The 25,133-nt window shown below is 42.6% G+C and overlaps 4 protein-coding genes across 4 annotated transcripts; 3 read left to right on the top strand and 1 right to left on the bottom strand.

The window, feature by feature from the left end:
* Positions 1-15: 15 nt before the first annotated feature.
* On the top strand, positions 16-812 carry THITE_110611 (uncharacterized protein; the record flags this gene model as incomplete). The annotated part of the gene is made up of 2 exons (XM_003652767.1): positions 16-528; positions 792-812. 2 exons carry the CDS (start codon positions 16-18, stop codon positions 810-812), a joined length of 534 nt encoding a protein of 177 aa, XP_003652815.1.
* Positions 813-1,734: 922 nt separating this feature from the next.
* THITE_2128542 (uncharacterized protein) lies at positions 1,735-2,793 on the bottom strand (the record flags this gene model as incomplete). The annotated part of the gene is made up of 2 exons (XM_003652768.1): positions 1,735-2,122; positions 2,273-2,793. The coding sequence occupies 2 exons, from the start codon at positions 2,791-2,793 to the stop codon at positions 1,735-1,737; spliced, it is 909 nt and encodes a 302-aa protein (XP_003652816.1).
* A 1,148-nt stretch (positions 2,794-3,941) lies between these two features.
* On the top strand, positions 3,942-5,133 carry THITE_2087957 (uncharacterized protein; the record flags this gene model as incomplete). The annotated part of the gene is made up of 3 exons (XM_003652769.1): positions 3,942-4,553; positions 4,624-4,934; positions 5,097-5,133. The coding sequence occupies 3 exons, from the start codon at positions 3,942-3,944 to the stop codon at positions 5,131-5,133; spliced, it is 960 nt and encodes a 319-aa protein (XP_003652817.1).
* An 18,663-nt stretch (positions 5,134-23,796) lies between these two features.
* Positions 23,797-24,814, top strand: THITE_2128545 (uncharacterized protein; the record flags this gene model as incomplete). The annotated part of the gene is made up of 2 exons (XM_003652770.1): positions 23,797-24,094; positions 24,177-24,814. The coding sequence occupies 2 exons, from the start codon at positions 23,797-23,799 to the stop codon at positions 24,812-24,814; spliced, it is 936 nt and encodes a 311-aa protein (XP_003652818.1).
* Between the last annotated feature and the right edge of the window lie 319 nt (positions 24,815-25,133).

Here is a 25,133-nt window from a genome sequence, read left to right on the forward strand (position 1 = left end):
ACACACATGTCAGCAATGGACCTTCCAACTTCACCACTACCCCGAGCACGACCGCCCCGACCGCTTCCCCCGCCAGCGCCCTTCCCGCCCGCGTACATCAGCCCACCCTCATCCGCGTCCTCCCTCCTCCCCGAAGAGCTGACCGCCCCCGACGCGCTGCGCGTCCCGGTCTCCTGGCGCTGCGGCACCTGCGCCGCCACCCGCCCGGTTCTCGAGTTGATGACCCGGCCGTTCCTCTCCTCACCACCATCACCATCACCATCACCACCGCCACCACCATCATCGTCATCATCAGCAGACAACGCCGCCGCCCCGACAAGCGACAGCGGCATCATCACCACCTGCTGCGCGACCCCCTCGCTGCAGGCCGTCTACGACCAGTTCGGGCACATCTACCTCTTCTGGCGGGACGACCCGGCCGTGGCCGACCTGCGGGACCCGCGCATGGCGCGCGAGGCGCGCCGCCGCGTGTGGAGCGCCGGCGGCGCGTGCTGGGATGCCGTGGTGTCCTCGTCCCAGGCCTCGAGGGTGGGCGGCGCATGGGGGGATGGGCTTGGGTTGGATGGGGACGGACCCAGGGATGGGGATGGCCCGGATCGGGCTGGGAATGGGGTCAGGATGAGGGCGGTCGGGGGAAGGAGGACTATGGGGAGGAGGTTGACTTGTGATTCGTAAGTCTTTTTGGAAATGCAATTTTCTTTTTCTTTTCTTTTCTTTTCTTTGTTTTTCTCTCTCTTCTCTGTCTTTTCGCTTTCATTATTTTATGCCCTCGACTAACTTGATTGACCTAGGCAATCCAGTGCGGCGAGTGACGGGTCTCAAGATTCGCTTGACGCTGGCTCGATGGCGATGGATGAATGACAAAGGAGAGCGCGAAGTTTGATTCAGGCGCTTGTAGAGGGCAAGGTTTCGCAATAAGGACTGTCATCTCCCACAGCAAAATCATGACTCGTTGTCTCTATGAATGCAACAATAGGTAGGTAGTCTTGTAGTAAGAGCCTCAATGAAGGATTTGCTTGTAGAAATGCACTGACGTTCCTTTATAAGATGAAAAAAAAAATGAAAAAAAAAAATAGAGAAGAAAGTGAGAGACTGTCTTCTTTGCCGGTGATTTTGGAACCCCAATTTCCCCTACACAAGAAGGGCTTGTCCGACCGACCTACCGTCATGAATTTATTAAGTACCCGAGGGCTGAAGGAAAAGTAGGGATTTTCGCTTCCGGGAGAGAGGGGCACAACATTGGCGGACGTCACATAATTGGCGGACAATCACCGATACACCTAATCTACACCAAACTTTGTTAGTGCAAGACAAAACTTTAAATATCTCAGCAACCACTTAACTAAACTCAATAAAATTTTAAAATTATAGTTTTTAATAGAATAGCTCTCTATTTTTTCTTTTAAAAGACTTTTAGTTCTTTTGCCTTAGGGTTAGGGTTATAGGTAGCTTATTTTCCCGAGGGTTAGGGTTACTAGTGGTTAGAGGTAGGTGTCGTTTTTTTATAGGGGTGTCCGCCAATTTTGTGCCCCTCTCTCCTGGAAGGAGAGACGGCTGCGAAAATCCCCACTTTTCCTTCAGCCCTCGGGTAACGCCCCCGTGGTAGGCTCCGCTGCCCTCATAGGCCCCGTAGCCTCCAGGGCCACCGGCAGCTGCAGGGCCACCGGTTCCTCCATGGCCAGAAGGCATAGCAGAAGATATGAAGAGGCCGCCAAGGGGCCCGAATTGTCGTGGTTAGCGCTGGCTCCTGTAAGGCAGGGCACGATGTGGCACCGATTGTGATTGGTAGAACCGTGTGACGCTGCTCAGCACCATCCCCTCTTCCAGGTCGAGGCGGCGATAGTATATCATTGGGGCGATGTACTGTTTTCCCGACTCGTCCAGGAACACCTTCCGCTCGGGCTTCTGGAAGAACTTGCCGATGACGTCGTGAAACCCAGCCGTGTGCCAGTCGATCGGGGGGCAATCGCTGCCGGGAAGGGGACGGAACCTTTCGCGGTTAGAGTCATACAGCTCAGGTTCCTTGTCTGGCGATAACTCCTCGGCCTGTTCTGGGCTTACGATGCCCTCGATATCCCATGCCACCAAGCCGAGATAATGCAGACGAACGAAAACTTGGGCGCTACAAAGACGTTGAATGTGAACAAAGGCAAGTCGTCAGCGATGTCAGTTCATGTGGGGAAGAGAGCCCCACACTCGTGACGGGATGTTCTGCTGTATCTCACAAGACCTAAGAGGGCAGGACGGGGAGAGGCCAGATGAGCGAACTTACATCCAATCCCGGCATCCATCGTAAAGAGGTGAACCGCCGTGTGGAATTTCCACAAAGTGGAAGACAGCCAAGTTGCTTCTCATGGAGTCCGGCAAGCGCCTGTGGGTTCCGCAGATCGCGTTGATGGCCTCCGAAAGCGGCCACGGACGGCTGACTTGGAATTGAAAGGCAGCCCGTGCGCGGGCTGTTCTTCCAGTATAGGAACAGACCTTGAGTAAACAGGCGCCTGGTCCCTGATGACCATTCTCATCACGGTGCAATTCCATGGACAGTCGGCAAGATACAAAATTTCTGCCTCCAACCTGGTACCCTTCGGTAAAGTTGAACTTGAAAATAACGTGGGGTTTGACCTCGTTGGTGAGCAGAAACTCAATCCAACAATGGCGGACGTGCGAGTTTAATGCCGAGAGCAGCACAGGGTGAGTCAACAGCCGTGGAGTGAAGTCTCCAATGTCGAACTCGTTGCTATCCACGTCGGTCTTGGAGACCGACATCGGGAACTCGACGGTATTCCCGGCCATGTTATGAACTGCTTGGTTGACTCAGGGGACACGGCAGAGAGAGTTTTGTCACTGTCTGCCTGACAGAAGGGCCAGAGAGCATGAACGATTAGCATTGACTGGCAGCTGGGCCTGCAGGAGAATGCTCACTCGTAGTGCTGGTGTAGGTGAACGCGGAAGCAGTGCTGTTAGTGTTGCAAACGCTGGTGTTGTTGTAGCTCCTTTTGCCAGGAGAATAATGATTGCCAGAAGCGTATCGCTAGTCGGCTCAAGACAGTGAGATGGGAGGAGGGGTGCCCGTTGTGCTCGGGCAGGGCCCAGGCACCCGGCTGCTTAAGTACATGGTGCTCCAGGTCCTGGGGTGGTTTCGGTCCCAGTTGGTCGCTGCCAGTACTCGCGTGAAAGCCGAGCTGTCAAAGCCGGCAAACATGCGTGACTTCGCCTCCATTCTCGTGACTGTCTCGTTGGTGGTGTGCAGTGACCAACCTGCACTCAACCAGTTCCCAGGCGGCGCAGCCAGGTGCGTAGTGCGCATCTCAATGAGACATATCTCTCACTGTTGCTGTTCCCTATGGACCGCAGCTTTGTCCTGTGGTCATTTAGGCGAGGCGAAAGGGAATGTCTCGTGTGGCCAAATGAATGCCTCCTCATATTATAGGCTTCTGGTTGGCCGGCTAGATTTGTTAGAGCTGTTGGCTTCCGCCGGTTTGGGCGGATGATTGCCATTTCGAGCAGGTGGTACGGAGTCATGTTGACTTATGTCGAGTTTCGGAATCGTTCGGTACAACAGGTGACACAGCCTTATTGTCTGCAGGTTGGCGCGCTGGTTCAAGTTGGGGTTGGCAAATCATCTGCTCAGGGGCAAGTTGGTGTGCGGGTGGCGCAAAACAGCCCCGGCTGCCGTCAGTTGGCCCGTCGGACAGTGAGCTGCATGCAACCTACATAAAGGGCACACATAGGTAGGTAGTTAATTACCTACCTGAGGTAGAAAACTGTGAGCAGGCAACAGTCATCCCCGCCTCAATCAATCACTCGATCTCCACGCACCGCATTTCATAGAGCAGCATCATAAGCGCCTCGCGATCGGAGAACCAAGTTCAAGGGAGACGGGACTTCAGCATCTCCTTCTGTATTTGTCGAGTATAAATTACTTCCCTTGGTCCAACAGCATGTCTGAGCTCGCAGCTGCCGCTGGCGCCAGCTCACCTCCACGGTCTCCACCACTCGAACCTTGCGCAGATGAGAACGAGGCAGCGAGGCGGTTCGCTCAAGCTGTCTCGGAAGACGAATTATGGCAAAGGAGCGAGCAGCGCCTGCCGTACGGCCACTTCGCTTACCCAACCGACCGCCCACTTGTCTGGGTCAAGTTTGGAGAGCCTTGGAGGCTGGCCGAGGCCGACATGCAGAGGCTCGCCTGGCAATGGCTCCGCAGTCAACGCGAGACGAAGCAATGTAGTCCTGATATCCACGTTCCTGAAGTCTTCAGGACGTTTACCCGGGGCCCGCGGGCCTTCATTATCATGGAGCTGGTGGACGGGACAGTGCTCGCCAAGTCGGTGTTCGCAAAGCCCATGGGTTCTCTTCACCCAGTGGAGCAGTGCTTCGACCTGATCGCCGAGGGAATTCAGGTGCTACGGCAAATGCCCGTCCCTCCAGACGCGACACCAGGCCCGTATACGGCGGAATACGGGCATAGGATTATCAGGCATCCGATTTTCAAAGACCAGGCGGCTCGATTCGTGTACCGCGACGTCGACCAACTGGAGCGTCACCTCAACAAGGTAGGGTCCTGCATACCCAATCGAGCTCGAATCAGCTCTGTCCTTTCTACCTACTAACGCTGTTCGATAGGTCATCGCATGCCGATTCCCGCGCGGGGAAGCTCCAACACTTCATCTCGAGAGGCAGCTTGTTTTCTCGTATTGCGATCTGAACGACGAGAACTTCATGTTCAAGAGAGACGCTAACGGTCGTCTTCGCCTCTACATCGTCGATTTCGAGCACGCTTCCTTCCTGCCACTGTGCTTCCTCGCCTATGCCGTCCTACGGCACTCCCAATGGTGGAGCCAGCCGCCCATCGCCGAAAGAATCGGGGCCACATTCCCGGACACCAACCTCGACCTTCTAGGACACGCCGATTATGTCTTCAAGGTTTTCGTCTGGTGTGTCGGACTTGAGAAGACGCCTACGGGCTGGGCCCTCCCGTCTTGACTCTGTCTCGCTGCTGGGGAATCTTCTCATTACCTTCCCAAAGGATTTTTTTTTTTTTTTTCGTTTACATTTCGGGGTTGTTGGTGTTCTTGCTCACTTGGAACTCCTGTTAGGACGTCCACTGCCAGCACCCTGCACCGCTCGGCTTGAGGAGTTGCGGGGATGTGACTAGAAGCAGGGGCAAAAGTGTGTAGCACTGCTAGAAGAGGTCCAGTCTAGTGCGTCTGCAGAGTTTGGAATTAGTACAGTACTAATTAGTAGTACTAAAGTAGTACTAGACTAGTACTAGTACTAGTACAGGTCCAGTACTAGACTAGCCTAGTACTAGTACTAGTCTAGTACTATACTAGGAAAATACTAGAGTACTAATGAAATTTTAGTTACTTAAAATAACTAATAATGTATATAGTAATTTTCTTTGATTTTTTAGAAATATAAAAAGTATATATACTAGAGGTATTACTAATCGCTTAGTTCTATAACGTACTAGCCTTATAGCGTCTACAGATAAGCGTACAATGTTCTATTCAACTACCTTAAGGAAGGAAAAAGGAGAAGTATAGGCTATAGTCTCTACGTACAGAGTTTTTTAGGGGCTCGCGAAGTAGGTTCGGACCAACGTTATTCTAGGTATAAGGCAGGCCTACTATAGGTCCGTCCTAAGGCCGCTATAGATCCTAGGCGTAGCCCTATATATCTAGCCTAGGTATAGCCTAGTCTATAATATACCCCCCCCGCCCTATTAGGCAGTTGAATCAGAGTATATATAACGCTATATCGAGCGTAGTTCAGGTCCGGTATAGCGCTAGTTATAATATATATTGGCACCTACTACTTAGTTGTATAGCGCTTACCTCGTTATTAGAGTAGCCTAACGTAGTTGCCTACTAAGGCTTTACCGCTTATAGTCGTCCTATTGCCTAAACTTAAGTTGTTTATTTATATCGCCCTAGTAAGTCGCTAATTAGCCTTTCCCTACTTTATACGTTCGTATATCGTAACTATATTGTACTAGGCGTACCTACTAATTGTATACGACCTAGCCCCCTCTTATACTATTAAAACCCCCTTCTCCTCTATAAACTTTATACCCTACGTTTTTATCTCGCTTCCAATATATACCCCTATCCCTCCTTTATATTCCTATCCTCTATCCTCTCTATATATTGGCTCTTCCTACTTCGTCTCTATCTTATACCCATTTCTCAACCTCCTTATATATAGCAATGCTTATATCGCCTATACTATTTTCATTATATATTCGTTCTACGCCCTATTAGTAATATTTATTATTTTTTTATATAACTGTTCTATATCTATAACGCTACTACTTTAACTTTAATATAAACTTAATAAAAATCTACTATATACCTAGTTTATTCTTATAACTCTTTCTCCTTATATATACTTAGCTTCCTACTATTTCCTTTATATATATATCTTATATATATTTTATCTATTTGCTCTAACCTCTATAGTAGCTTTCTATTTTCTTTATAATAGCGATATATTTTTGAAATTTATCTACTTCGTCCTTGTCTATATCCTTTAGAATATTAGCTATAGTCGCTTTACTTAGTAGTAACGAAGAGGGACGTTGTCTTAGAGGAGACAACAACTAGGACTATAATATATATTATCCTTTATTAGGCCCGTTTTAGCTCTAGGCTAGAAGCTAATAGTATCTTAGATAAAACTACAATAATTATAATAACTCCTTTCGCTATACTATTGACGGCTATATTGTCGAAGGCAACTTAGATAATAAGGATAACGCCCTTCCTAAAGAGGAAGGGGATATCTACCTAAACTACGTTAAGTAGCTTATATATAGTAACTTCGTTAAATATATCTAAAGATATAGAAAGAGCTATATAAAGTATACTAAGTCGTACGCTAAATACTACTAGGATTTAGTACTCTAAGCGACTAACCCCTCTCTATACGTTAGCTTAAAATGCCTAATTAAATTCTATATCAACAATAAAGCTATTATAGAGCCTACTTATAAGAAAACTAAAACTAAGCTAGCTTACTATATTATCTTAAAGGCGCTATTTATCGCCTTTATATATAGCTTCTATAATACAATTAGTATAGCCTTTATATACTAATCCCTAGTATACTTTGCCTTCGCCTCTAATATACCCCTAGTCACCTCCTCTACATCTTCGACCCTAAACTAGCGAGGAGCCCTAGTTCTATACTAGGCTCTTTAGGATAATCTTACTATATAGTATTATAGTCGCCTTATTAAGTATATAGTACAATATCTTAATTCTTTCTAATAGGAGAATCAGCGTATTGCGAAAGCTATCTATACTATAGTATAGTCTTAAGTAACCGTCCTTAAGACGAATTTACGTTTTATAGAGTATATTATTATATTTATTTCCCCTTCGCCCATCTATACCCTTTAGGGGTCTTGCCTCTGCTACTTACCCTATATATATATATCCCTCTACGACCTATACTATAGACGACGCCTATCCTCCCCTATAGAGGACGTCTTATATACCTATTAAACGTATATACCGCCCTTGCCTTATACCCTTTGTACGCCTATTCCGCCCCTATATATACCCGCCCCGCCTATATACCTATTTAAGGATAAGGAGAAGAACCTACTAGATATAGGACCTATTATAGAGCTAGAGTAGATAGCGCCGTTTATACGTTTTATTGTCTTTTTATATATAGCTACGTTCTATTTAGTTTTAAGAGGATAACTAGACTTAAATATATTATAGTTTTTCTACATCTAGGTAGTTATATTTATCTAAGTTATTAGTCTTTATAAGGTAGTTTATATATAAATATAACGTTTCCCCTTTCTCCTTTAGTTCGATACTAGCCTATCGTTGTACTATGTATTTCCCTATTCCTACTTAAACTCGTTAAGTACAATAGTATCTAAGAAGTTCTCTAAGGGCTTCTATATTAGTTTATTGTAACCTATCTACTTGATATATATATTGTAGTTGTTTCTTCTCCCCTTTACGTTCTAAGCTTTAAAGATTACTTCTACCCTATACTTTTGCTAAGGAATACCCTCTTCCGATATAACCTATACAAGGTCTAGTCGCTTATCTATAACTTTCTATAAAGAGAGTAGGTCGGAGGCTACTCGCTTAACTAGGTCAATATAGAAGGTTAAGTATAGGCTACTTAGTATATTGAACGTCACTGTTAAAGAGGTAGGCACTATAACTACCTTATATTTAGCATTTAGCTAGTTAAGCTTCTTACTAAAGCGGTTCGTCTTTATATTATATAAGGAGAGCTATACTTCGTCCTTAACCTAGAACTACTTAGCTAGACGATAAGAGCAGTTCGTATTCGCCTAATACTACTACTATATATATACAATAGCTACTTAGGTCTACTCTATTCTCTTCTTTAGATAGTGGAGGAACCTAGTAACATAGTCTTCTAGGGAGGCTATAGGCACTATTAGAATTGTAATAAATTATATAGGACTTATATTAAACCTATAGAGGAGGTAGTTCGAGCTTACTCTAGTTATAGACAAGTCCCTATTATTAAACGTAAACTAGTAGGCTAAGAGATATTTAAGCTAGTTGTACTATATAAAGGAAATGAAGATCTAGAGGATCGCCTATACCTCTTAATTAACCTACTCTATCCCTCTATTTATCTAAGGATAATAAGACGTCGATAAGAGCTACTCTACCCCTATCGCCTTATATAGTATAGTCTAGAACCTATTTAGCTAGTCCAATCTATAGTTGGTTATAATTTAAGTTAAGAACCTATAGAAGCGCTATTATACATTATAGAGCTAAAAGGTATACTTTTCTACTCTTATTAAATATATTGCTTCGAGCTATATATATTTAGAGAGGTAGTTGATAATTACTATAAAGTAGCTAAGCGCCCCTTTATCCCTTATAAAGAGGTTGGTTATAAAGTTAATAGAGATCTATTTCTAAAAGCGATTAGGGATAAGCAAAGGTTATAAGAGCCTTTAATATAGCTATCGAGAGATCTTACTCCGACAATATTAATTATAGTTCCTAATAAACTACTTTATATCGGACAATATAAAGTCCTAATAATAATCTCTCTAAAGTATTTTAAATAGCCTATTATACCCTAGGTATCCTAATATAGCTAAGTTATAGATCTACTAAATAATTATAGTAGTTAGAAGCTCTTATATAGGGAGCTAGAGATAGCTATAGAACTAAAGTACACTTTATATATTAAGGGAGTAGTCTATAATCTAGGTCTATACTATATTCGCTTCCTTTAGAAACTTCTAAGCCTTATTATAAACGGCTTAGAGCTAGTAAATATAGTACTTATCTCTAATAATACCCTTATCCTATAGGGCAATAAGCTATTTATCTTCGAAGAGCGTCTCTCCTATAGATAACCTAGCCTCCTTCTATATATTAGTCTAGTATACTTTGATCAGAGAAAGCAACTAAGCGATATACTAGCTATCTTTAGGCTCGTCCTATTTATACTAAGAGAGTACATTAGGGCGTAAGGCCTAGGATCCTAGCTAGTACTTTAGCTCGAAGTTAAATAGAGAGAGCATCTCTATCTATTAGGCCTATTGTTTACTAATTAGATATAGCTAGGTAAAGTACTTAAGGTTCTTATAGTCGATTAAGATAATAAAGGGGGCTACTATACTTTAGAGCTCTATTAACTAGGCCTTAAGGTAAAAGATAATAGTTAGTAGCTCCTTATTATAGATAGTATAGTTATATTTAGTAAGGCTTAGCTTTGTAAAGTAGTAGGCTATAGGGTAGAGAACCTCGTCCTCTCTCTACTAAGACAAATACCTACTAAGTGCTATATCGGAATAGTCTACTTCTATAACTATCTCCCTCTTAGGGTCCTACTAGACGAGGATTAGCTCTAATATAAATATAGTTTTAAACGTATTAAAAGCTTCCTATTCCTCTTTACCCTAGTGGAATAGGACGTTCTTATAGGTAAAGCGTATTAGTAGAGCCACCTTTTTAAAGAAGTTAGAGATAAAATTGTAATAGAAATTAATAAATCTTAGGAAGCTTTATACTCCTTGGACCTTATAGGGCGCCTCCTACTTATAGATAGCCTTAATCTTCTTAGGGTCAAGGCGAATATAGACCTTTACCTCTACGATATACTCTAGATATTTAACTTCCTTTACTACGAATATATATTTCTTAAGGTCTAGGTTAAGGCCTATATCCCTCAATCTTCGAAGGACTTTATATACCTTCCTTATATAGTCCTTTTAGCTTCTACTTAAGTATATTAAAACGTTGTTAAGATATACCGTTATATAGTCTCTTAACGTTAGACTAAGAGCGTTGTTAATATATCTCTAGAATGTTATAGGAGTATTTATAAGCCTAAAGGGGTAGACTAGCTATTTAAATAGTTTAAACTTTATATAAAACGCTATAAGGTACTTGTCCCCCTTAGCTATCTAGATATAGTAGAATATAGCTCTAACGTCTAGCTTTATAAGCTATTTAGCTCTAGCTAAAGACTAAAGAGTTTTTTTAATTAAAGAAAGTAGATACTAATCTTACTTAGTAATCTTATTTAAGGCTTAGTAGTCTATATAAAACCTTTATCCTCCTCCTAGCTTCTATATAAGAAGGACTAGGGCGACTACTAATAAAAAGCTTACCTAGATCTATCCCTTATCTAATAGGTCTATAACCTACTTCTAAATCTCTAGAAGGTAGTCCCTTAGTATATTATATAAAGGTCCCTATAGGAGCTTAGAAGGTTTTTCATCTAGGCTTATCTTAAGACGGATATAATAGTCGGCCTCCCCCTAATAAAGGGGTAGGCTATTCGCTTTCTCTTTGTCGAAGAGGTCGGCGAAGTTATATAGCTCCTTTAGCAGGGCGACCTTCAGGTCTAGTTTAGTATCGGGCTAGGAGATGGCTACTCCTAGTATAATAGTCATCTTGTAGATACTAGTGACAAGGAACGTATCTTATACCCCTTTAGACTTCTTCCTTTATATCCTATAGGCTATACCTATAAATACTATATCTATAACTAAGGTAATATTGGTTTTCTTCCACTATAAGGAGCATTTATATACTTATAGGCCGCTTTATAAATTAATAGTAAAGACTTTATTAGCTAGGTCTAGTATAATCCTATAGTAGTTTATCTAAGGAAGCTCTAATATAACGTTATAGGCTAGCCCTAGGACTATATAGAATATAGTAGTACTAATCTACCTATTGATATCTATTGTAATATAGGTAATATATATAATTTTCTTTATAATTTATACCTCTTTAACTACAATACCTAGGGTATAAGGAGTTAGTAGGCTTATCTACTCGATCTCTAACCTCTAATATACTCTTTCGCTAATAGCTCTATAGCTCTAGTATCTACTATCTACTTATATATTTATAAAACTAAAGGAGTTTAAGAAAATAAAGATAAGAAAAGGGGGCTTATCTATTCTCTCTCTAATCTCTAAAACTTATTCTATAAACGGCTAAGTCCTTTTAGCCCTTATATAAGACTTTATATAAAGGCTACTCTTTTCCCTCCTCCTCCTTAGAAGGGGAGTCCTCCTCTATCTATTCCTTAGCCTCTAACTTATTAATATTAACCTAAGGAGTTGGTCTCTTAGCTAAAGCGAAGGGATAGGTAGCTACGAAGTAGCCTTAGCGTCTATAATAGATATAGGCTCTAGCCTATTAATATACTATATATACTTTGTTGTTTATCTACTTCGCCTATAGTACGTTTATACCTCGTTTTCCTCTGTTCTACTACTACTTTCCTCTACGACCTCTATTAGCTCCTCTCTAGGCTAGGGCAGTATAGGTTATATTAATCCTAGTTATCGATATATCTCTATCTATATTCTTCTCTATATCTATATTAGGCCTAGGTCGCTTACTCTAGAACTGTTAGTGTTGTTCTTTTAAATAGAGGGCCTCTAAGTCGATAGCGATCTTATAGTACTTTACAATAGCTATAGTATAGTCGTTCTATAGGACCCTCTATCCTACTATAATATATTTCAACTTTAGAGAGAGGTATCGTTATAGTCTAATAAATCGTATTTCGTTGCTCTAATTAAGTCCTCTAGTCTTCGATAGCTTCACTTTAAAGTAAACAATAAAAGAGGAGAATAGCTCGTTGTCTCCTTAGTAGAATATATCTAGCTCCGTTAAAGCTATAACCTATTTATAAAGGTCTATATAGACTATCGAGAGATACTTAAGAAACGCTCCTAAGTTATAGTTGTAGCTAGGTTCTTCCAACTTATAGAAGGCTACGACCTTAGCTTAGACCCTTTAGCTAAAGTTCTTCTAAATAAATATCTATTAGTCGTAGAGGCCCCTAATAAAGTCCTAGTCTACTACTAGGACGTATACTATTATAGCCTTCTAGGTAGTAAAGAGCTCCTTTTTACTATCGAAGGGTTGTCCTATAGAGAGGCGCTTCTACTATATCTAGGGAGCTACTAAAGCTATAGCGTTAGTTGTTAGAGCTAAAGCGTTAGCTATTGCAAAGGTGTTTATAGTCTAAGCTATAGTAATCTAGGCTATACAAAGTTCTTTGTCGTATGCTAGTGCACACGTGACTCTATCTACTAGGCTCCCTACGCTCAAGGGGCATATGTCAGCTCTGCCTATATATATATATAGACCTCGGCGCTCCTCCCACCTAGCTTAAGAGGAGCACCTCTCTCAATACATATACCTCTGCATCCTACATAGCCCCACTTCGCTACTCTTCTCAGTTATAAGCCTGGTTCATATACAACACTTATAACAGCGGTATAGCCTAGTTGGGGCTATCCTTCTTCTTTTCTCTAACAACCACTTCCAGTTTTCTCGATCGTCAACAACTCCTATAAGTTTATATCACCCCTATCGTTTAGTCTAAACAACGTAATATACCTCAGTTTACTTTAAGATGATACTCGAAACTAAGAAAACCGTCACCGTTGCTGTTATAGCGTTTCTAACCCTTGATAGCTCTAAGGACTAGCTGAGATAGATCTCTATTGTTCGCTAAGAGGCTAACAACTTATATGTCTAGCACATTATCGACCTAGACACCGAGCTCGCTACCGAGACTAAGATACTCGGCCTTTCTATATAGCCTACCTAGGGTATAGCACGTTAAGCGGTCTAGGACCACTATCTTTAGGCGTAGTACACTGCACTATAAGCCTAGAAGGCAGCCAATTCTACTACCTATGGCGAGGAACCTCAGTCAACCAATCCTATTAAGGAGGAGATCCGCTATAAATTCCTTAAGCTATATAAGGCGTTCTCGAAGTCTGCTATCGACATTATAGCGTTCTATACTATCAATAAGCTCTATAAGATGATCAACGTGTCTATTAGCAACCACTATATATATACTGTATACGATATTATAGAGGCCAAGAACATCACTAATATACGTAGGTTTATATAGATGCTATATAAGATTATTGTACCCTCCAATAGCGCTACTTTCACTATATTTACCGAGGAGTACATAACTGTCTTTACTAGAGGTAGCTAGAGCGGCGTCGAACCTAGGACCTAGATTCTCAAGTATATATCGGTCCTCTATCGTATAAAGGCGGCCAATATCGCTATAGTCACTGATGTAATAGCCGTTACCACATTCCTCAAAACTATACAAAGACGCTTAGATCTAAAGTAGACGACTTATATACTAAAGGATATTAATATAACTAAGAAGCTTAGTAGCAAAGGACCAACCCTTCTCAACTTAGCTCTCTTATTCGAGGCGATCCTCTAGACTAAAGCGGTGGTCTACCTAAAGCTTAGAGCCTACCCTATACTTCTAGGAGCGTAGAACAGTCAGAAGGGTAGTTAGAAGCGTAAGAAGAACTACGACTACCTATATAAGCTAAAGACTTTTTGCTATTAGTAGTTTCCCTCGGAATATCGGCAACTTCGGTATACTCTGATAGGGGAATCCCTAAACAGTGTAACGCTCCTAAACGACGTAGTAAATACAGTACGCTAACGATTCGCCAAGGAGCGCTAGAACGACCTTCGAATAGAGCTTTAGAAGCTTAGTTAGAAGATCTAGAATATATTGTTAAACGCTAAGACCACTAGTTCTAATAGTAGCGTAGGTCCTTCATTTCTAAAAGCGCTCTAGGTATACGCTATTATCGACCTAGTGATTATAAATGAGCTTGAAGGTATATATAGCGTATTTGTATCTCTTGAGTTTAGCCTATACCTACTTAGTAAGTACATTCTATTTGACAACTGTAGGGCGGTCAATCTTATTAATAATAGGGCTCTCCTTGTCCCTAGTACGTTCGTCAAGACGAGCGGTAAGACTATTGAGGTAGGCACTATATCCTTCCTAATCTCTAGCTATAGTAAATAGATCATTAAGAACGTTTTAAACGACATATATAGCCTAGACACTGAGGACCTTGTCATAGACAACGTTGCTATCGTCGAGGGCTTTTACGTCAATATTGTCTCTAAGAGACGCCTTCGAGCGTAGGGCACTTGGTACTATAGTCTAGATTATATACTACGTTAAGGAACTTTAGAGAAGAGTATTGTACTTAGGCAACTAGTCGAGAAGTTCAACCTAACCTTCTTATAATACAATGCTCTTTCCTCCTACTCTAATGCCCTTTGGGTACTCCCTAGAAGCTTTGCTAGACTTATAACTATAAGCGCTATAGTTATAAAGAACTTTGGGAGGAGCAAGCCCTCTAAGGACCTACTCCTAGAGAGAGAAGACCTAGCTACTCTCTAGTATATTAGATCTAGTTATCTAAGTTCAGAGGCGTTAGAACATCTCGTCTTAAACACTAGAGGTATATAGATTCGTAGGCCTCGTAGGCTAGAATACAAGGTATATATATAGGTATATGTAGAATAGGTTATTTTACGCCGCTTACTATCGAAGCTATTACTACACCTATTTTAGAGGGTCTCTTAGGACCTATTCGACTTTCCAAGGGCACTTGACGGCTCGAACTAGCTACTAGTCATCAAGGACAAATATAGTAGGAAGCTTTTTACAACTCTACTTATATATAAGACGTACAATAGTATATACAATAAGCTCGTCCACTTTAAACGCTAGGTGAAATGCTAATTCGAGCTATCTATCTACAAGATTAGGTAGGATAGCGACACTAGTGTCATTAGTATCAAGGGATATATAGTGTACGAGCTTTGGGCGTAGGAGTAGGGCATCGACTTAGAGGTTACACCTTCGGATACTAAGGAGCTCAACGGCGGTTTAGAACATATAGATAAAGAACTTATTATAAAGAGCCTTGCAATACTTATAGGTACTAGACTTCCTTAGAACCTATAGCTAGAGTCGACGGTTATAGCTATATACTTGTATAGTATAAGCCTAAGTCGCATTTATAACTACCGTTTACCAAACGAGGTGCTCGACTCTTAGTTTAGACACTAGTTTCGCTAGTATTAGCCTAATCTTATATATTCCCTGACTACCAACCTATACTTTAACTAGGGTAGCGTTTATATATATAGCTACTAAGCGTACCTACTGACGAAGGAATACGAAAAGGGGATTGAGAGGTATACTAGGAAGGTTAAGCCTAGAGTATATATTGGGTATCTTATTGGATATAGGGCGTCCAACATTTATTGTATCTAGGTACCGAAACTTAGGAAGGTTATTACAATATACAATGTAACCTTTAACGAACGTATATTCTACTAAGAGGGAGAGGAGTAGCTTGATATTCAATTGGTAGTAGTCGTTAGAAAGGTTGTTGAACTTATCGAACTCCCTATAGAGCCTTAGGACGCTAAGGCAATGCTGTTTAGAGTTATAGATACCTATAAAGACCTAGTGACGGTTCCTAGCTCTCTAGGACATCTAGGGGGTATAACTGAATAGGAATTGGAAGGGTAGGCTCCTCCCTACTCTCTATCTTGTCTAGGGGGTATAGAAGTATTTGAGCATCGTAGCTAGAGTTCGGATAAGGAGCCTACTAATAGTCTTTATACTCTAGAACCAACACCGGAGCCGCGCTAGGAACGCCTAGACGGTTTTAGAGGGAGCGGCCCCCCTACTAATTACAGTACTAGCAATGACAGTAGACTAGTAGGAACTGTATTATCGGAGGCCTTTAATACAGTTATCGGAGACGCTAATAGTAGTGTCGCTAGCGGTACAACTAGGAGTACTAGCTAGGGCAATACAACGGTAAATGCTACTATAGTCGATACTCCTAGTAAGGAAGAGGAGGTTGACCGCCCTAGCGATTAGCTAGAGGCTCTAAACGACTAGGAAGACGCCTTAAACTATAGTTCTTAGCCTAATTCTAGAACACTCGTAGCTATACTAGTAAGGGAGAAGCGTAAATATATACGTAAGGTATATAGACCACCAACTCGTTACTTAAGACGGATCTGTAGATAGTCTCCTAGTGGCGGTATAGGCGGAAGTAGCGGTCTAGTGTACTTTGTAGCCCCTATATACTATAAGGAGAGTATCGATGTACCAGATTAGTATATATAGCATTCGTTTAGCTATACATTTTTAGATAACCCTATAATCGCTTTATAGAAGGGCGACAGTATCTAGTACTATATATTGTATATAGTTTTTATAGCGGTAGTCCACCAACATTGTAATACGTGTCCTAGGGCAACGCTAAGCAGGCCCTAGGTACATTTTAACGACCTTACTAAGCTTCCTAAACGCTAGATGGATCTCGCTAACTACCCTTAAGGGCCTAAGTTCATCAAAGCGGCTAAAGAGGAGATTCGTAATCTCGTCAATAGGAAGATATAGCGTAAGATTCGACGTAAGACCTTTAAAGGAAGACCACTCCCTCTAAAGTAGGTTTTCGTCTATAAGTTCGATTAAAATAGCAACCTCGAGAAGTGTAAGTCTTGTATCTACGTTCAAAGCGACCTTTAGGAGCTTACTACTCTATAAAGCACTTATATAGCTATATTTATAGCGTGCTCGTTCCGTATAATAATAGCTATCGCTACCTAGTTTGATCTTAAGGTTAAGCAGTTTAATATAGCGTAGGCATTCTTGAATATAGACCTGCCTAAGGGTGTTGTTTATAAGATGCCTAAGGGGTTCGAAGAGCCTAGATTTCTTATAGAACTGCAAAGAGCTCTATATAGCTTATAAGAGTCTCCGTTGCTCTAATACCAAGAGTTCTCCAATATACTTCGGAAGCTTAGCCTTATAGCTTCGTCTAAGAAGCTATACTTGTTCTTCGACCGCCAATGGCATATACTTATACTGTTCTATATAGACGACTACCTAGTCTTCTACTATAGAGACTATACGAAGATAGCTCAGAGGATCATCGACGCTCTAAAAGCGAAGTACAAAGTGTATAAAAAGGGGGATATAGCTTAGTTCCTAGGTATTAGGGTAATCTACGACTATATACAACGTAAAATCTAGCTCTACCTTGACTAGTATATCGAGAAGATTGTAAAGCGCTTTGATCTTATAGATCAAATCACCTTTCCAAGTATCTCTCTCCCTATAATAGAACTCTATAAGTTCACTAGCACTGCCACTCAAGCGTAGATCAAGCTATTCTAGGAGCTTGTTAGATCGCTACTCTACACTATAGTTGTACTGTATATAGAGGTCGTATTCCTAGCATCGTTGCTCTCGTACTTCCTGACGAACCTCTTAGAGATATACATTGATACTACAAAGTATATAATCTTCTACCTATTTAGTATATGCTTCCTCGCTATTTAGTTCAGGGGTATACTATAGGATGCTGCTTCTATATAAATCTTACTTATTGTAGAGGACGCGTTGTATATGGATGATCCTAATATACGTAGGTCGTTACAAGGCTATCTCATCTCTTTATTTGGTAGGCTCGTTCATTGGAAGGCTATACACTAGGATATAGTCACTACCTCGTCTATAGAGGCGGAGCTCCTCGCTTTGTCCACTATAGCGTAGAAGACAATGGCGTTTAAACGTTTCCTTAGCAACCTATAACTTGAGCTAGGTATACCTTGGACTATATTCTATAACAATATATAGACTATCCGGCTTATAGTAGAAGAGAACGAATATATTAGTACTTACCTACGTTATATTGATATCTACAATATATAGCTACATTAGAAATATATAAAGGGATCTTTCGAGGTCGTATATTTACCAACTACTAAGATACCTATAGATAGGCTTATAAAGGTGTTGACTCACTAGAAGTTCGAGCACTTTAGGGAGCTCCTTAACCTATAGGATATACGTTATATAGTATAGGGAGACGATTAAAGGGATAGGAACGTAAGGCTTAAATAAAAATAAACTAAATATAGAAGTGTATACCAATGTAAAATAGACTAGGGGGTGCCTATACCTATAAAACAATAAACAACAACGTAGAACTACTTACTACCCTTCTTCTTCTTAGGAGTTATAGTAGCTAGCACCGTCGCCGCTATACTATACGCTAGTGCCTCTAGGTCAAAGCCCAGAGCAGCCTCCTCCTTACTCTTATCCTTATCCTCGTCCTCCTCCTTACTCTCCTCCTTCTTAGCCTTCTTAGACTTCTTAGTAGGCGTGGCCACCTTTGCCTTACCCTTGCCCTTGCCCTTAGTAGGCATAGGCGTACACTTGTCGTTATCGTCGTCGTTATCCTTAGCGTTAGCGTCCTTACCCTCTATAGCGAAGAAGGCGTATAGGGTAGTATATAGCGTCTTCTAGTTCTACTATATATAGTTAGACTAGCTCTTTTCCTTTATCTTTTTATTTATATTTACAAGATTAGGCTTAGGCTCCTAGCGCCCTTATATTAGGGCTAGGAAGTGCTTAGTAGTAGGGAGTATACTCATAGGACTAATTCATTAGTACTATATACCTTAGAACTATATTGACAAACTTATATAGAGCGATACTTCTTGCTATATATACAGTGTATGTACTAGGCCACTTTACTAGGGGCCTCCTAGCACTCCCTAGAGCTCTTATTGTATATAGCGGACTTTAGGCAACCTAGGCAAGGCTACTCTTTTAGGGCACCCTCCTCCTCCTTATCCTCCGAAGAGGAGGAGGAGGAGGAGGGGGGCGCTATACACTTGGAGAGGGTCTTCGGTATAGCAAAGGTCTTGCTATAAGTGTTAGAGACACGGATATATACGCCACGCCAATTAGGCAGATTATAGTGTATTCACTTCTTACTAGCGCTAGCGCTAGCCTTAGTGGGGGTAGCTAGGAGTAGGGGAGGCTTGTTCTTAGCCGCTTTAGCGGCGTAGGCCTTCTCGAAAGCGGCAAGGCGAACAAAGGACGATATAGTTGTTATTGTTGATATTGTTGTTGTTGCTAATACTACTACTATTGCTCGTAGTCTATAGAGGAAGAGTTTAGAAGATAGTTTAAAGCGTATTCACTATAATTAAATACTTCTAGGAGTATAGCTATCGACTAGCCTATAGCACTACAGTATTGTCTATATAGCGTAAATACAACAATGGATAGCAATGGTAGATATACATTTAAGACGTTGAGCAACAATAGCTATAATAGTATATATACGAATGATCGTAATGCTCAATTACGCAACCTACACCTATAATCGAGGCGGCACAATTCAAAATACACGCCTAAATAGAGGATAGGAATAAAACGCGCTACGTAATTGGGAACTATATACAATACGATCAATGGCGTTTACAACAATGCCAACGATAGTGCCCTTAAATATCAACTTTAGCCCCCCTAGGTCTAACTATATTCAACGCAATATACAATTCGCCAACGTATACGCTACAACGCTTATACAATAGCGTATAGACAGCTTGTACAATGGCGGCGGCTACGCGCAATGGTAGAATCAATACCGGAGGCTATAGTTCAATGCGCCTAGCAGTGCAAGCTCTAGAGTCAGTGCCTAGTATACGTGTTCTATAGACAGCCTCCTAAGAGTCTGTCTAGGGGGTATGTCGTATACTAGTGTATACGTAACTCTATCTGCCAGGCTCCCTACGCTTAGGAGGCATATATCAGCTCTGCCTATATATATATATAGACCTCGGCGCTCCTCTCACCTAGCTTGAGAGGAGCACCTCTCTCAATATATATGCCTCTGCATCCTGCATGGCCCCACTTCGCTGCTCTTCTCATTCTTTAATAGTTATATTCTAATATACAATCGTTTTCTATAGGAGCTAGAAGTGTTTATAGACCTAATCTAGATCTAAGACCTATAGGACGCCTAGGTTGTTTATAGTAATGTCTAGTCCGCTTAGTATCGACGTTGAGATGCCTAATATACTACTTTCGTCTATATCTAAAAGCAATAGCTACTCTATCTATATAAAGGTAGTTGAACTATAATGTACTAGCCTTATAGCGTCTATAGATAAACGTATAATGTTCTATTCAACTACTTTAAAGAAGGAAAAAGGAGAAGTATAGGCTATAGTCTCTATATATAGAGTTTTTTAGGGGCTTGCGAAGTAGGTTTGGACCAACGTTATTCTAAACGTAAGGTAGGCCTACTACAGGTCCGTCCTAGGGCCGCTATAGATCTTGGACATAGCCCTATATACCTAGGCTAGGTATAGCCTAGTCTATAACAAGTTCTAGAAAATTAAGTACAAAGGTAAAGAACTTTTAGATATTTAAAATATAGAGTATAATAGTAATAATATATAATATTTTTAAGACTTTATTAACATTAATATTATTTTAAAATACTTTAGTAAAAGTTGCTATATAGTATCTATTCTATTATAGTAGTTATAATGCTTTAAAGTTGAGTACTAATTGAGTATTTAAAGTACTAGTCTAGTATTAAAAGTACTAATCTAGTACTAGAGAATACTAATCTAGTACTAAAGAGTACTAATTTAGTACTAGAGAGTACTAATCTAGTATTAGAGAGTACTAATTTAGTACTAGAGAGTACTAATCTAGTACTAGAAAGTACTAACTTAATACTAAGAAAGTAGTATAAAATACTTTATTATATAATATAAATAGCTAGAGTATAATATATAAGACGAGTTTAAAAATAGCTGTCGTATAGTATATAGAGTGCTCTTAGCCTTTATAGGGCAAGGATATCCTTTTACTCATTGTGACAATAGCTTATTACAATGTAGCATAGAGCATTGTAAGCTACTTTGAAAGCATTCTTAATAGTATACTAAGCTATTTTATATTAAGTACTATATATAGTACCTAATATATTAATTAGATCTATTGATTAAGATATACAACTACCTTCTTTTCTTTATTATATATCTATAGTTAGATTCTTATAAATATAATTTATTATATATAATACTCTATTGCTTAGACTATTTAATAAATCCTAACCTAGCTACTTTAAGAATATAATTTTATAAAATATATATTAAGTTAATAGAGTTTTAGATTATAAAGTTAGCTAGTAAGATATTTGCACTATAAAAATAGTTTTTCTTACTTTTCAAACGCTTTTAAGCCTATTTTCTTACTACTCTTTATATACTTAGATATAAAAGCTATAAGCTATTGAGGCTTATAAATAAAATATTATATAGCTATACTATTATAAAATATAGTTAAGCTATGTATTTTATTTCAAAGAAATATTCTTCTTATTACTTAATATATCTTTATTATATTTACTTAGGAGAAGGTAGTATTTTTAAATATCATTTATACACTTATTTTTAAATATAGTAAAATAAGTTAATATAGAGGTTTTAAACTACTTTAGTAGATCTTAGATAATATTAAAATAGTGCTAAAGTAATATTAAAATAATGTTAAAGTAGTACTAAAATAATATTAAAGTAGTACTAAAATAGTACTAAAATAGTACTAAAATAGTACTAAAATAGTATTAAAGTAGTACTAAAGTAGTACTAAAGTAGTATTAGTGTAGTACTAAAGTAGTACTAAAGTAGTACTAAAGTAGTACTAAAGTAGTACTAAAGTAGTACTAAAGTAGTACTAATGGTACTAGAGTAGTACTAAAGTAGTACTAAAGTAGTACTAAAGTACTATAAGGTTAGTACTAAAACAGTACTAAAATGCACTAGTATTTTACTAATTACTAGCCTAGTACTCTAGTACTAGTACTGCCTCAGTACTATACTAGTCTAGTATAGTACTAGTACAGGGTCAGTACTAGACTAGTACTATACTAATCCAAACTCTGTGCGTCTGTGTAGGTTCGGCCCGTTGGGCCGAAAGCAACTTAAGCATAACCAGGGATCCAAGTCAAGTTACGCAGTAATGTAAACCTGGCAAGCGAGAGCCGCCGAAGTCAGCCCCGCATGCAGCGCCTGCGTCCGCCGCAAAATCCGACTCGAGCTCGTTGCCGGGCACCAGCTCCACTATCACGCGCTCGCCGTTCTCGTACCAACTGGTGACGTAGATGTTCGCGTCGCCGCACAGCCGGTTGATCCGACGGAGCCCAAGGCGAGATCCGGCGGGGACCCACGTTCGGGCTGGTCTCGACCAGACAGAGCCGCACCGGCTCGGTCAGTCCGGCTCGGCCGGCCGCCTCGTTGATAAGCGGAACTTGAGTTGGTCCGGCTCTCGGAAGTTCTCGTGCTCCGATAGGAGGCAGAGAAGCATGCGGAAGACGTTGTTGACGTGATCCTCTAGTTGAGCAACGGTCTCCGCGGTCTGGAGGTCTAACTTCTGGGCTGAGGAGCATGGCGGTTGGTGGCCGTGAGCTTGGTCTCCTCGCTCTTGTGCGGAGGTATATACATCCCGTTGGGCATCATCTCATGGGTCGACACGGCGGGGGTCTTCCATGGCTGCTCTCGCGTTTCGGTCGTTCTATGTCTCCTTCGTCTTCAACCTTTTGGCCTTGCTGTGTTGTCCCCCCCCCCCCCCCTCCCCCCTTCCCGGGGCATTAGCAGGACGCTGGAGCAGAATGAGGCGCTCTCCTGGCGACCAGCAGGTCCTCGCGCGCCATGGAGGATTCCGTGGCTGCCTAAGCCTCCATGGGGGGAAGGGGCCGGGGTGCGTTTCACATCTGCCAATGAACGAGCTACTACCCCCAAAGCCAAGAAGGGACGAAGGGGAGTGTACGGAATCTTCCGTACGATACGGTATGCACATGCACGGAGGTCACAAAGTGTGTGCGGCTCCGACGTAGTGTACACTACGGTGCTGAAGGCCAAAGATGGGGAGTCAACTTCCCCTGGCAGACTGCCAGGGTTGAGGGGGTTTGGGCAATCCCTAATTAGTTACTGATTGGGAGTGGCGTGACGAGTGAGAATCTCATGGTTAGGCAGCCTTGCTGGGCGCGGGATCTGGGCCCCAGGTTATTTGGGGGCCGAGAAGAGGAAAACACCACGCCATGAACCACGAGACAAGGGCGCTGCCGAGAGTGGCTGTGGTTTCGGGATTCCCAATGCCGTAGGTCCCTAGCTACCTTATCCGTACCTGAATGCAGAATCGTAAGAGTGAGTCGATGGAAAGACAAGGTCTTCCGAGGGGAAGATGCTATGGATGAAATGGCTGAGTTCTATCCTTCTTCATAAATGGAGTTTGTTTTTCTTGGCCCCTGACTTCGCCTGGGGGATACTTGGCCTCCTGGGAAGGCTGCTGCAGCTCCACGGCGCAGCCAGGCTCGACTATCCCAAGCATCCCATTCAAACCCCGGCCTTTCGTGGTTCAATGGATTCTATCCTTTGACCGCTCATCTGAAAGACCAGCCAAGCATTCCGTAGTGAGCAGCGTGCACTCCGTACTGGAGTATTAAAGGGACACCCCTAGCAACGGGTGAGAAAACCGCGATGATCCCCCCCCTTTTGCTTCGTTCTTCATAGTTACCTCGGTGCGTGTGCTGATGCCGGCCCGGCCATGGCGCTCTCGACGGCTCATCTCCTCCTCCTTCTCGCCGGCCTGACAAGCCCGTCCTCGGCGCAATCACGGTCGACAAAACGGATATGCTACTTCCCGGACGGGAAAGAGTCGCCCGACTACGCGTGCGACGAGGGCGCAGACCAGAGCCCTTGTTGTGGTGTTCCGCCGTACGGGAACGCCTGCCTGTCCAACGGACTATGCCAGTTTGGCGACGCCGGCTCTTTCAGTCGCGGCTCATGCACCGACCCGACGTGGCTATCGCCTGAGTGCCCTTCGTTCTGCGCCACCAACGGCGGTCAGTAGCTTTTTTAGTGGCTGTAATGGGCTGCGGGCCTGGATCCAGTCTGAGCTAACAACCACGGGGGCGAACCGTGTAGACCAGCCAAGCCGGGGCATCAATGTCATCCAGTGCAACAACGGCACAGGGCCCGATTCGTTTTGTTGCGAGATTGATGGATCAGACTGCTGCGCTGCGCAAGGCAACCGGCTGAACCTGGGGCCGTCACACTTCGTCTGGGCCACCTTCGTTGCCTCGCCGACTCCTCGCTACACCGTGGTCAGGCCGCTCAGCTCGTCAACCTCCAGCCCGAGCACATCGCACGGCACTCCAACCGCCTCCCCCAGCGCGAGCGGCACGCCGACAGCACCGGGGGAAGCACAGCCAACCCAGACACCAGGCAGCACCAGCGGCTCCTCGGGGCTGTCCACGGGGGCGCGGGCCGGCATCGGCGTCGGCGTGGCGGCCGGCGCCGTGCTCATCGCCGTGGTGGCCTATCTGTTCTGGAGGATGCACAGGAAGAACAAGATGATGGAGGAAGCCCTGAATAACCAGCAGTGGGCCGCGCCGCCGCCGCCGCCGCCGCCGCCCGTCGTCTATTCCCCGGGCGGTTCTGGCGCAATACCGGCGGAGCAAGACCCCAAATACCCGATGGGTTCTCCGCCTCCCCCTCAGGCGTACGCCGAACTCCCTCACCAACAACAGGAGCACGCGGAGCTGCCTGCGTGGCAGGGTTGAGCAAAAGGCCTGTGTCGTTTATACCACCGTCATCAGTGGCGCCACGGAGGGTGTTGTTTGGGTTCCATGGTGAATTGCACATTGTACGAGCATATACGTGCGTTCTCTGCAAGGCGGATAAGCGAGGATGGGAAGGTAGAGGGGACTAGGGCCGCCCTACAGGCACTCTCTAATTCTGGGTACATAACGTTCTGCCATACATTTGTCCAAGACAATGGTTGTGCACGTCGAGACTGGCTAACGTTAATAAATGGCAGTGCTTCTGGAATGAGAAAGTGGCTCGGCCAGGTAATGGTATGATCAATCAGGTCTTACAGGG

The sequence above is a fragment of the Thermothielavioides terrestris genome, chromosome 2 (assembly GCF_000226115.1).
Source record: "Thermothielavioides terrestris NRRL 8126 chromosome 2, complete sequence".
In the NCBI taxonomy this organism is placed as follows: Eukaryota; Fungi; Ascomycota; class Sordariomycetes; order Sordariales; family Chaetomiaceae; genus Thermothielavioides; species Thermothielavioides terrestris.